Below are 13,631 nucleotides of genomic sequence, written 5' to 3'. Positions count from 1 at the left end.
ATTATTGTCTATGGTCCAGTTGTGACCTTTTTTTTAACATCTAATATTTGATATCTAATAAAAGCTAGGTTCTGTTTTCCACGTTTTCAGTGATATGTGTTATGACCATCAGTTGTGCTCATTTTTTGTCCATTCTGTTTGGTTTCAGGCACTTTTGACTGTAGAAAAAGTGCCGTCTTTCCCTGTGTAAAAATCAATAAATATTAGAGTTTTCCAGTATTTTTCAAAACTCAACAAGCCCTTAACCACTTCCCATCTAGGCCATTTGCCCCCTTCCTGACCAGGCCAAATTTTGCAAAACTGACATATCTCACTTTATGTGGTAATAACTTTGGAACGCCTTTATTTATCCAAGTCATTCAGAGATTGTTTTCTCGTGACACATTGTACTTCATGATAATCATAAATTTGAGTCAAAATATTTCACCTTTATTTATGAAAAAATCCCAAATTTACCCAAAAATTTGAAAAATTCGCAATTTTCTAAATTTCAATTTCTCTGCTTTTAAGACAGAAAGTGATACCTCATAAAATATTTATTATTTAACATTCCCCATATGTCTACTTTATGTTAACATCATTTTGGAAATGTCATTTTATTTTTTTAGGACGTTAGAAGGCTTAGAAGTTTAGAAGCAATTCTTCAAATTTATAAGAAAATTGCCAAAACCCACTTTATAAGGACCAGTTCAGGTCTGAAGTCACTTTGTGGGGCCTACATAGTGGATACCCCCATAAATGACCCCATTGTAGAAACTACACCCCTCAAGGTATTCAAAACCGATTTTACAAACTTTGTTAACCCTTTAGGCGTTCCACAAGAATTAAAGGAAAATGGAGATCAAATTTTAAAATTTCACTTTTTGGGCAGATTTTCCATTTTAATCCAATTTTTTCTTTAACACATCGATGGTTAACAGCCAAACAAAACTCAATATTTATTACCCAGATTCTGCGGTTTACAGAAACACCCCACATGTGGTCATAAACTGCTGTATGGGCACACGGCAGGGCGCAGAAGAAAAGGAACTCCACATGGTTTTTAGATGCCATGTCCCATTTGAAGCCCCCTGATGCACCCTTACAGTAGAAACTCCCAAGAAGTGACCCCATTTTGGAAACTAGGGGATAAGGTGCCAGTTTTATTAGTACTATTTTTGGGTACATATGATTTTTTGATCATTCATTATAACACTTTATGGGGCAAGGTGACCAAAAAATTGGTTGTTTTAGCACAGTTTCTATTTATTTATTTTTACAGCATTCACCTGAGGGGTTCAGTCAAGTGACATTTCTATAGAGCAGATCGTTACGGACGTGGCGATACCTAATATGTATACTTTTTCTCATTTATTAAAGTTTTACACAATAATAGCATTTTTGAAACAAAAAAATTATGTTTTAATGTGTCCATGTTCTGAGAGCTATAGTTTTTTATTTTTTGAGAGATTTTCTTATGTAGGGGCTCATTTTTTGAAGGATGAGGTGACGGTTTTATTGGTACCATTTTGTGGGACATACGCGTTTTTGATCACTTGGTGTTGCACCTTTTGTGATGCAAGGTGACAAAAATTGCTTGTTTTGACACAGTTTTTTTTTTTTTTTTTTTACGGTGTTCACCCGAGGGGTTAGGTCATGTGATATTTTTATAGAGCTGGTTTTTACGGACGCGGAAATACCTAATATGTATACTTTTTTTTATTTGTTTCACTTTAACACAATAATAGCATTTTTGAAACCAAAAAAATTATGTTTTAGTGTCTCCATGTTCTAAGAGCTATAGTTTTTTTATTTTTTGAGAGATTTTCTTATGTAGGGGCTCATTTTTTGCAGGATGAGGTGACGGTTTTATTGGTACTATTTTGTGGGACATACGCGTTTTTGATCACTTGGTGTTGCACTTTTTGTGATGCAAGGTGACAAAAATTGCTTGTTTTGCCAGTTTTTTTTTTTTTTTTTACGGTGTTCATCCGAGGGGTTAGGTCATGTGATATTTTTATAGAGCTGGTTTTTACGGACGCGGCAATACCTAATATGTATACTTTTTTTTATTTTTTCTATTTTAAATATTTTTTTTCATTCCTTACTTGGGGACTTTTTTTTTTTTACATGTGAAGCTTTTTTTTATATTTTTATTTTCAACCTTTTATTTGTATTTTTTTTATTTTACACTTTTCGTCCCCCATAAGGTCATACAAGACCTCTGGGGGACATTTACTTCACTTTTTCTTTTTTTTTTCACTGTTGATTTCTCCTGTAACTGGGGCTGACATAGTAGCCCCAGTTACAGGACAAATACACCCCTATAGAGGCTGTACAGCAGCAATCCTGCGCTGTACAGCCTCACAGCAGGGCTGATCGAGGTCTCTGAGAGACCTCACACAGCTCCTGCACACTCGGGTCACGGCGGTCATATGACCGCCGGGCCGGAACAGGAAGCGCACAGCGCTTCCTTCTCTGCAGACACAGCGCTCGGTGAGCGCTGTGTCTGCAGCGATCTAGAAGGCAGGGACACCTGGGCACTGTCCCTGCCTTGTCTTAGGGTTGCCCTGCTGTCACTGACAGCGGGCAACCCGATCAGCAGCTGCACGATTAGCGTGCAGCTGCACTTTCTGAACGGACGTTCTGGAACGTCCGTTCAGAAATAGACGTCCACCCATAGGACGTTTATATCCTATGGGCGGACGTGAAGCGGTTAACCTTCTAATATTAAAAATACTCTTCATTTGCAGAGCACCAAAATATTCCTCCAAGTTGTAAGTTAGTAGCTGCAAACAATAAGTGTGGTAGGGGGCGCTGCTTATTAAAGATCACAGTCATAGGGAATTTCCTCTTATTAACACTGAAAACAAGGCTGGCCTCAGGTGGTTTTTAAATCTCAGCCTGAAGGAACGTTGAAAATGAAAATAAAGATTTTATTAGAATCAAAGAAAAGGGGTAATAGATAAAATCAAGCATACAGGGAATCAGAGATGCGGAGAGGGATAGGGTAAATAACCATCCGACACTCTGAAGGCCTGACTAATAACCTGTTGCTTGCTATCACTCAGTGTTGGAACACACTGATATAAGTGTAGTCAGTAGCAACCAGGTGATAGTATCGCTACACTCAGATCAGGGACTGACAATGCAGATCTAGTCAACTTTACATCTGTCCTAATGCTCTTTGTGTTGAGCCATAGGGTGGATGATCTGCACAGTTTAAGCAGCTACAATGGGTCCTGGTGCACCCTGTTAGCGCTGCCCTGCTGAGTGAGCGGTATGTAATGCTTCAAATCACTCAAGTCTGGACGGCCAGTGATGGTACATAATCACTAATAAAGACTGCCCTGCCTATTGAGCGAAAAGTGACACATCAGATCGCTCAACGCGTTTCTACATGACTACACTGTGTCATGTGTCATCAGGAGCGATACATAATGAATAGTAATATCAGATGCGAATGAAGCTGCCGCACTGTAGCCTGCATGCATCGGCGCTGTGATGGCCATATGCGGCCAAGCACACGGCGGATATAAATAATATAACACCTGCCCCCAGGAGGTGTGTGCCAGCATAAGCCACCAATCAGAGAAGGAGGCGCGTCATCTGACACGCTCCCTGACGCGGCCGCCGCAAAATAGAGCGTAATACGTTCTGGGGGAGGAGCGCACATGCACTCGAACATATGGGGGAACAATCACATGCGGTCTGTAATGTCGAGTGACACCGCTGTAGTTGGTTAATCAGGATATATAAGGAGGCCTATGTAGAAGAAACAGCGCAATGTAAATAGTCGATTTAACCATTCCACTGCCATACAAAATGGAGAAAGCAGCTAGCATGGAATAGACCACCCCATATATAAAACATGGGGTGAAATCATAGACAGGAGTAGGTGTTCACCAATGCGTCTCCTCAATTCACGTCTGGTCTTACCTACATATTGCATACCACATTGACAAGTCAATAGATATACAACTCCCACTGATGTGCATCTGATGAAAGATCTGATGGAAAATCTTTCCTTGGTCACTTGGCTAGTAAAGAATGTCCCTTTCATAATGTTGCCACAGATGACACATGCTCCACATGGGAAAGTCCCAGTCAGTGTATTTTTAAGCCAGGTCTCGGGTGTTGGATGTAGGTAGATGCTATGGACCAGACGGTCGCGTATGTTTGAACTACGACGGTATGTAATGGGGGGACGATCTGACACTATATCACCAATGTCCGGATTTGACTGTAAGATAGGCCAGTGTCTCTGGAGGATCTCACGTACCTGTTTCTGCACTTTGTCGTACGATGGTTTACAAAAAAAACTAGGAGATGCAGTGAACTTCAGTTCATCCATTTTTCTATAGCTATAGACCAGAAGCACATGTGCATCTCCCTTCAGCAGTGACTAGTGATGTGTTTCCAGGTTGCACACCCTGATAGTAAGTCCTTACAGGCCAAATTACAGACCTGTTGCCATTCCATGTGCCACCATATGGGCTCTCATGAGACATGTTCTGAGGATGCACAGATTCAGTTTGATCATTTACTTATGCAGAAACTCACTGAAAAAAGTGGCCTAAACGGGTGAAAATGCTCCAAACCCAGACACTGTGGCGTGTCTATAACCGAGGGAGCAATCCCTCTGCATGCGGTCCGCAGACAACGGCAATCCCCAGCAAAAAATGCGTACAATGGAGGATGCCGGGGCGGACCACATGCACCACAAGGACATCTTACACAAAATGATACATTGTGCAGATGAAAAAATATACATACACAAATCACTGCAAAAAAGGCACCAAAATGATACACAACTGACAATACTAGCTAATTCCTCAGGCCTGGTAGCTTCTGTGTCACATGGTCTGTTGTGGGTGTGGCTTCTGTGTCACATGGTCTGTTGTGGGTGAGGCTTCTGTGTCAGATGGTCTGTTGTGGGTGCGGCTTCTGTGTCACATGGTCTGTTGTGGGTGCGGCTTCTGTGTCAGATGGTCTGTTGTGGGTGCAACTCACAGCTTTATCCTACCTCACAGTGCATTGGTGATACCACTATGGAGGCCTGTGAGAGACTGGCTGTGAGTTGGTTCAGACCCTGTTCACACACCATGGGTAGTTTAGTGGTAGGACCCCATGCGTGCTGAGACACTGCGACGTGGTGCATGAGGGGCTCCGATATGTTCCTGACTAGAAGATATTGGCAAAGTTCTCAGCTTTTAACATCGGCCTGAGGAATTAGCTAGTATTGTCAGTTGCGTATCATTTTGGTGCATTTTTGCAGTGAATTGTGCATTTACCTATGCAGCATAAATCCTTTCTACAGCTCTGTGAGCGAGTCCTTATTGTAGTTTTCAATATGTGCCCAGGTAAAACAGGTAATGGGAAAAAGTGTTAAGACAAAAGGATGTGATAGTACTACTAGGAAACAGATATGTCCATTAGAAGGTATATTTTTAGGGAACACTTAAAAATGGGAAGTTTTGCCTGATAGACATAGAAATTGTGCCTCTATTCTACTGATGTTGATTCCAGGGCAGCATTTGGCCATTTAAATGCTAATGTTATTTCCAGTTTTGAGATCTAGGAGAAGATTTTGCACATTAGTATGCAACCGTTCCGTTAGGATGCGGTTGTGTAAAATCAAAACAATCCGTCACCATTGACTTACATTGTTTTTAGTGACGGATCTGGTTTGTTCCATAATACAAACAATGTAATAATACAAAGGTGTCCATAGCCTTTTCAGCTTCTGGGTCCCTATGTCGATCTGTCAAAAACCAGTGTCATTTCTGCAGTAGTACTAATGTCTTACTGTATGTAGAGTATCAGTTGGACTGTCTCAGACATCATGGTCTGGTATGACTGCAACATCTCCACCCCTGTAGCTAAGCTCACAAGTCCCAACCAAAAAAAGTTATGGTGCTTCTTAGCAGTACGACTGACTACCTCCCACTGCCTCCTTATTTTTGCACAGGAAGACATGTGAAGTTAAATGACTGCATATGAATTAAAGGATTAAGTTAAAAATGAGACAAATCTCAATAAAAAATGCTTAAGGTTTAAATAATGTTCAGTTTCCTATGTAAACAAGATGGATACTTATCAATGTAAAGTTTATGTTTAACCACAGTACACTTAAAAGCTCCTCTCAAGGTTACTTTTCAGACATAGTCATCAAAAATGACCTACTCTACTGACCTTTGTATGCACTCTCTTTTCTGGAGCTGCCCCCTCATCAAGTTCCACTTTTGTTAAGAGAAGATATACTGAACTTGAATTCGTTCTATTATACATAAATTACACAATCTCCCCTCTATAGCATGCCAGGTGACTGCTTACTCCACCTATTCCATATCTTACCTTGTGTATCTTATATTTTTATAAAGAGTGCATACAGTATAGACATGTAAGTACTACCTACTTTTAGTGCTCTCTAAGATCCCAAGGGCCTACATAAATATGTGTGTACTGTACTCTACAGGTATCTGTAAGATGAAATCTAACTTCAAGTCTCTATATTGTAGCTACACCTCTAGACTTCCTCATAAGTAAAGAAAAGCATCAGAATGTAAATTGAACATCTTAAAGTGTAACTGTTGATTCAGTTTATTTTTAATATTGTGTAGGGACGGGGATGTTAAACTCTTTGATATACTAAATTAGGGAAAGATGTTTCTTTGTACTAGAAAACAGGTTTTAAAGAATCTTCTTAGCAAAGCTCTAACATTGCTCACGAGAGCCTGTCTTCAGTCTTCAGCATTTTACTGAGCGGGAAGAGGCCTATGTTTAATACAGTTAGTTCCAGCCTACCTCTTGTCGCTACCCCTGTCCCTGACTATGTACACGTGTCCTATTACCGGCCATCACCCTGCCTATTGGATTTGTTTTTAGCGCTCAGTAAAATGCCTGATACTGAAGACAGGATCTCCTTAGCAACATTTAGTTAAAGCTTTGCTAAGAAGACTTTTTAATCTGAAATGACATTAACACTTTAAAGTTTAAAGCATTTGAAAATTGCAACTGATTCTTAGCCTAAAGATTTTTCAGTGACAGTTAAAATGGTCAACTGTTCAGTCAGCATATACTTTTGGTTTTTCCAAATGTGCGTCTTAAGCTAGCCATACATATTAGATAAAGGTCAGCCATAACTACTGATTTTGGTGGGGCAGGCCGACCATCTAAAGTGCATGGAGGCCTCTTGATTGGATTTCAGCTGCTCAAGCCTTTTCTTTTCAAAGAGATAAGTCACTGCCAGAACAGTATTGCTGAGGTTTTCTCATGCTCAGTCAAGCAGGCATAAACATTAGAACTAATGATCGAATGCGAATGGTCAGCCTTAGAAAGCAACAAGAAAGGAAATCTTTCCAGGTACCTCTCTAAGAGTAGTATTTACACTAGCTTTTTTCTTTTCCGGCATTGAGTTCCGTCCTAGGGGCTCAATACCGGAAAAGAACTGATCAGTTTTATCCTAATGCATTCTGAATGGAGATCATGCCGTTCAGGATGCATTAGGATGTCTTCAGTTCAGTCTTTTTGCCTTTTCAGGACGGAGATAATGCCGGAGCATGCTGTGGTTTTATCTCCGTCCAAAATTCCGGATGACAACGGAGAGGCGGATCCGGCATTTCAATGCATTTGTCAGACGGATCAGGATCCTGATCTGTCTGACAAATGCCATCAGTTTGCGTCCGTATTGCCAGGTCCGGCGGGCAGTTCCGGAGTCGGAACTGCCTGCCGGAATCCCCTGCCGCAAGTGTGAAAGTACCCTTATTTAACCACCTCCCGACCGCCTAACGCACGGATGCGTCCGGAAGGTGGTTGATTCATTCCTCCTGGACGCATCCGTGCGTAATCTCGCGAGACGCGAGATTTCCTGTGAACGCGCGCACACGGGCACGCGCGCTCACAGGAACGGAAGGTAAGAGAGTGGATCTCCAGCCTGCCAGCGGAGATCGTTCACTGGCAGGCTGGAGATGTGATTTTTTTTAACCCCTAACAGGTATATTAGACGCTGTTATGATAACAGCGTCTAATATACCTGCTACCTGGTCCTCTGGTGGTCCCTTTTGTTTGAATCGACCACCAGAGGACACAGGTAGCTCAGTAAAGTAGCACCAACCACCACTACACTACACTACACCCCCCCGTCACTTATTAACCCCTTATTCACCCCTGATCACCCCTGATCACCCCAGATCACCCCATATAGACTCCCTGATCACCCCCCTGTTATTGATCACCCCCCTGTCATTGATAACCCCCTGTAAGGCTCCATTCAGAGGTCCGTATGAATTTTACGGATCCACTGATAGATGGATCGGATCCACAAAACACATACGGACGTCTGAATGGAGCCTTACAGAGGAGTGATCAATGACGGAGGTGATCACCCCATATAGACTCCCTGATCACCCCCCTGTCATTGATCACCCCCCTGTAAGGCTGCATTCAGACGTCCGTATGAATTTTACGGATCCACTGATAGATGGATCGGATCCGCAAAACACATACGGACGTCTGAATGGAGCCTTACAGAGGAGTGAAAAATGACGGAGGTGATCACCCCATATAGACTCCCTGATCACCCCCCTGTCATTGATCACCCCCTGTCATTGATCACCCCCCTGTAAGGCTGCATTCAGACGTCCATATGAATTTTACGGATCCACTGATAGATGGATCGGATCCGCAAAACACATACGGACGTCTGAATGGAGCCTTACAGAGGAGTGATCAATGACGGAGGTGATCACCCCATATAGACTCCCTGATCACCCCCCTGTCATTGATCACCCCTCTGTCATTGATCACCCACCTGTAAGGCTGCATTCAGATGTCCGTATGATTTTTATGGATCCACTGATACATGGATCGGATCCGCAAAACACATACGGACATCTGAATGGAGCCTTACAGGGGGGTGATCACCCCATATAGACTCCCTGATCACCCCCCTGTCATTGATCACCCCCCTGTAAGGCTGCATTCAGATGTCCGTATGATTTTTACGGATCCACGGATACATGGATCGGATCCGCAAAACACATACGGACATCTGAATGGAGCTTTATAGGGGGGTGATCAATGACAGGGGGGTGATCACCCCATATAGACTCCCTGATCACCCCCCTGTCATTGATCACCCCCCTGTCATTGATCACCCCCCTGTCAGGCTGCATTCAGATGTCCGTATGATTTTTACGGATCCACTGATACATGGATCGGATCCGCAAAACACATACGGACATCTGAATAGAGCCTTATAGGGGGGTGATCAATGACAGGGGGGTGATCACCCCATATAGACTCCCTGATCACCCCCCTGTCATTGATCACCCCCCTGTAAGGCTCCATTCAGACATTTTTTTGGCCCAAGTTAGCGGAAATTATTATATTTTTTCTTACAAAGTCTCATATTCCACTAACTTGTGTCAAAAAATAAAATCTCACATGAACTCACCATACCCCTCACGGAATCCAAATGCGTAAAATTTTTTAGACATTATTATTCCAGACTTCTTCTCACGCTTTAGGGCCCCTAGAATGCCAGGGCAGTATAAATACCCCACATGTGACCCCATTTCGGAAAGACGACACCCCAAGGTATTCCGTGAGGGGCATATTGAGTCCATGAAAGATTGAAATTTTTGTCCCAAGTTAGCGGAAAGGGAGACTTTGTGAGAAAAAAATAAAAATAAAATTTCCGCTAACTTGTGCCAAAAAAAATAAAATTTCTATGAACTCGCCATGCCCCTCATTGAATACCTTGGGGTGTCTTCTTTCCAAAATGGGGTCACATGTGGGGTATTTATACTGCCCTGGCATTCTAGGGGCCCTAAAGCGTGAGAAGAAGTCTGGGATCCAAATGTCTAAAAATGCCCTCATAAAATGAATGTGGGCCCCTTTGCGCATCTAGGCGGCAAAAAAGTGTCACACATGTGGTATCGCCGTACTCAGGAGAAGTTGGGCAATGTGTTTTGGGGTGTCATTTTACATATACCCATGCTGGGTGAGATAAATATCTTGGTCAAATGCCAACTTTGTATAAAAAATGGGAAAAGTTGTCTTTTGCCGAGATATTTCTCTCACCCAGCATGAGTATATGTAAAAAGACACCCCAAAACACATTGCCCAACTACTCCTGAATACGGCGATACCACATGTGTGACACTTTTTTGCAGCCTAGGTGGGCAAAGGAGCCCACATTCCAAAGAGCACCTTTAGGATTTCACAGGTCATTTACCAACTTACCACACATTAGGGCCCCTGGAAAATGCCAGGGCAGTATAACTACCCCACAAGTGACCCCATTTTGGAAAGAAGACACCCCAAGGTATTCCGTGAGGGGCATGGCGAGTTCCTAGAATTTTATATTTTTTGTAACAAGTTAGCGGAAAATGATGATTTTTATTATTTTTTTTTCTTACAAAGTCTCATATTCCACTAACTTGTGACAAAAAATAAAAACTTCCATGAACTCACTATGCCCATCACGAAATACCTTGGGGTGTCTTCTTTCCAAAATGGGGTCACTTGTGGGGTAGTTATACTGCCCTGGCATTTTAGGGGCCGAATGCGTGAGAAGTGGTTTGAAATCAAAATCTGTAAAAAATGGCCGGTGAAATCCGAAAGGTGCTCTATGGAATGTGGGCCCCTTTGCCCACCTAGGCTGCAATAAAGTGTCACACATGTGGTATCGCCTTATCAGGAGAAGTTGGGCAATGTGTTTTGGGGTGTCATTTTACATATACCCATGCTGGGTGAGAGAAATATCTTGGCAAAAGACAACTTTTCCCATTTTTTTTATACAAAGTTGGCATTTGACCAAAATATTTATCTCACCCAGCATGGGTATATGTAAAATGACACCCCAAAACACATTGCCCAACTTCTCCTGAGTACGGAGATACCACATGTGTGACACTTTTTTGCAGCCTAGGTGGGCAAAGGGGCCCACATTCCAAAGAGCACCTTTCAGATTTCACAGGTCATTTACCTACTTACCACACATTAGGGCCCCTGGAAAATGCCAGGGCAGTATAACTACCCCACAAGTGACCCCATTTTGGAAAGAAGACACCCCAAGGTATTTCGTGAGGGGCATGGCGAGTTCCTAGAATTTTATATTTTTTGTCACAAGTTAGCGTAAAATGATGATTTTTTTTTTTCCTTACAAAGTCTCATATTCCACTAACTTGTGACAAAAAATAAAAACTTTCATGAACTCACTATGCCCATCACGAAATACCTTGGGGTGTCTTCTTTCCAAAATGGGGTCACTTGTGGGGTAGTTATACTGCCCTGGCATTCTAGGGGCCCAAATGTGTGGTAAGAAGTTTGAAATCAAAATGTGTAAAAAATGACCGGTGAAATCCGAAAGGTGCTCTTTGGAATATGGGCCCCTTTGCCCACCTAGGCTGCAAAAAAGTGTCACACATGTGGTATCTCCGTACTCAGGAGAAGTTGGGGAATGTGTTTTGGGGTGTCATTTTACATATACCCATGCTGGGTGAGAGAAATATCTTGGCAAAAGACAACTTTTCCCATTTTTTTATACAAAGTTGGCATTTGACCAAGATATTTATCTCACCCAGCATGGGTATATGTAAAATGACACCCCAAAACACATTCCCCAACTTCTCCTGAGTACGGCGATACCACATGTGTGGCACTTTTTTGCAGCCCAGGTGGGCAAATGGGCCCACATTCCAAAGAGCACCTTTCGGATTTCACCGGTCATTTTTTACACATTTTGATTTCAAACTACTTACCACACATTTGGGCCCCTAGAATGCCAGGGCAGTATAACTACCCCACAAGTGACCCCATTTTGGAAAGAAGACACCCCAAGGTATTCGCTGATGGGCATAGTGAGTTCATAGAAGTTTTTATTTTTTGTCACAAGTTAGTGGAATATGAGACTTTGTAAGAAAAAAAAAATCATCATTTTCCACTAACTTGTGACAAAAAATAAAAAGTTCTATGAACTCACTATGCCCATCAGCGAATACCTTAGGGTGTCTACTTTCCGAAATGGTGTCATTTGTGGGGTGTTTGTACTGTCTGGCCATTGTAGAACCTCAGGAAACATGACAGGTGCTCAGAAAGTCAGAGCTGCTTCAAAAAGCGGAAATTCACATTTTTGTACCATAGTTTGTAAACGCTATTGTTCAAAGACATGTAGAACAATAAATTTGGAGAAAAATTTATATATGGATGTCGTTTTTTTTGCAAAATTTTACAACTGAAAGTGAAAAATGTCATTTTTTTGCAAAAAAATCGTTAAATTTCGATTAATAACAAAAAAAGTAAAAATGTCAGCAGCAATGAAATACCACCAAATGAAAGCTCTATTAGTGAGAAGAAAAGGAGGTAAAATTCATTTGGGTGGTAAGTTGCATGACCGAGCAATAAACGGTGAAAGTAGTGTAGGTCAGAAGTGTAAAAAGTGGCCTGGTCTTTACGGGTGTTTAAGCTATAGGGGCTGAGGTGGTTAAAGAAGAACCATAGAACTAGACAGGAAAATCCAACCTATCCACACACTCCATCTTATAAAATAAATGTTTTTTTTATGATCTCACTGCTCCAAAGATTAAACTTAATTTTTTCATGAAGTTGGGAGTCAGACCTACAAAATGTAGAATGATAAGGGATTTACTTCACTGTTTGCTCACATTATTTTCCATACTTGTATTTGAATATTTTTTATTTCTGATTCTTGAGGAATGGGTAAAGACTGAAGCCAATGACACTCATCATGAAGAAGTAGAGTGCGTCATGGATGAAAAGAATGATGAGCCTGTATTAACGTATGTGAAAGCAAATGAGATTGTGATGCCAGTAAATCAATCTGATATCGAGAAACAAGAGGACAAAGCTTCTAATGTTTGCTTCGGGAATATAAACTTTACAATGAATGAAAGTATGTATGTAATGCTTTAGATCTCAGGGTACTTGATATAGATATGCTAATTACTTTTGAAGCAATATTAAAGGGGACTGCTTGCTTTACCCAGCACTTTATTATATACTCTACTAGGGTATGCTATGCTAAAAGGATGGGGGTGCCCTGTAGGAAAGGCTTGGTTTTGGTGGTCCACAGATCCCCATAATTTATATTGACACCCCAGTCTTCAGCTGCTGGCAGGATGTAAAATTAGTGCTACAGTAAAATTCTGCAGTTTCTTTCCATAAAGACATTATTCATGGACCCTTACCCTTACTGTTTTCAGACACCTTCTAATGGTCTGCATTAAGTCTAAGAGCTCTGACAGATGCAGGAATGTCATACTACAATTACTGACTTCACAGATGTATTAATCTTTTAGACAGTGTAAATGTCAATGTAGCTCATCCTGGAAAATAAATAAAACTATATAACACACTAGTTTGGTGCAAAATGGGGCATTATAATTCAGACCTCATTTCCCAATCAGCTACACCCCTTGACGAGCTAGGTGCAATGTATTTTTCTAAAACTAGATGCACCAAACTGCCAAAGTTTAGCACATTTTAGGACAAGGTCTAGGCACAATCACATTTGTAAATGTAATTCTGTATATATACAGGAGAATGCTTTGTATTGTCAGAACAGATCCAGTTTATCCATAGTATCTTTGCAATATTTTTTGCATTTTTTTATTTTTTATAAATTG

General features: G+C 41.4%; 1 protein-coding gene across 1 annotated transcript in view; it reads left to right on the top strand.

Annotated features, from left to right (window-relative positions):
- Positions 1-13,590, top strand: part of CRLF2 (cytokine receptor like factor 2) — a 49,711-nt gene extending 36,121 nt beyond the window's left edge. Inside the window, exon 6 of the mRNA XM_040421978.1 lies at positions 12,700-13,590. Coding sequence (XP_040277912.1) covers positions 12,700-12,918 — 219 coding nt within the window. The 3' untranslated portion in view covers positions 12,919-13,590. The remainder of the gene's footprint in view (positions 1-12,699) is intronic.
- The last annotated feature ends 41 nt before the right edge of the window (positions 13,591-13,631 follow it).

Source organism: Bufo bufo, chromosome 3 (assembly GCF_905171765.1).
Source record: "Bufo bufo chromosome 3, aBufBuf1.1, whole genome shotgun sequence".
In the NCBI taxonomy this organism is placed as follows: Eukaryota; Metazoa; Chordata; class Amphibia; order Anura; family Bufonidae; genus Bufo; species Bufo bufo.
Note: the sequence above shows the minus strand (reverse complement) of the source record. Positions and strands in the feature narration are given on the sequence as shown.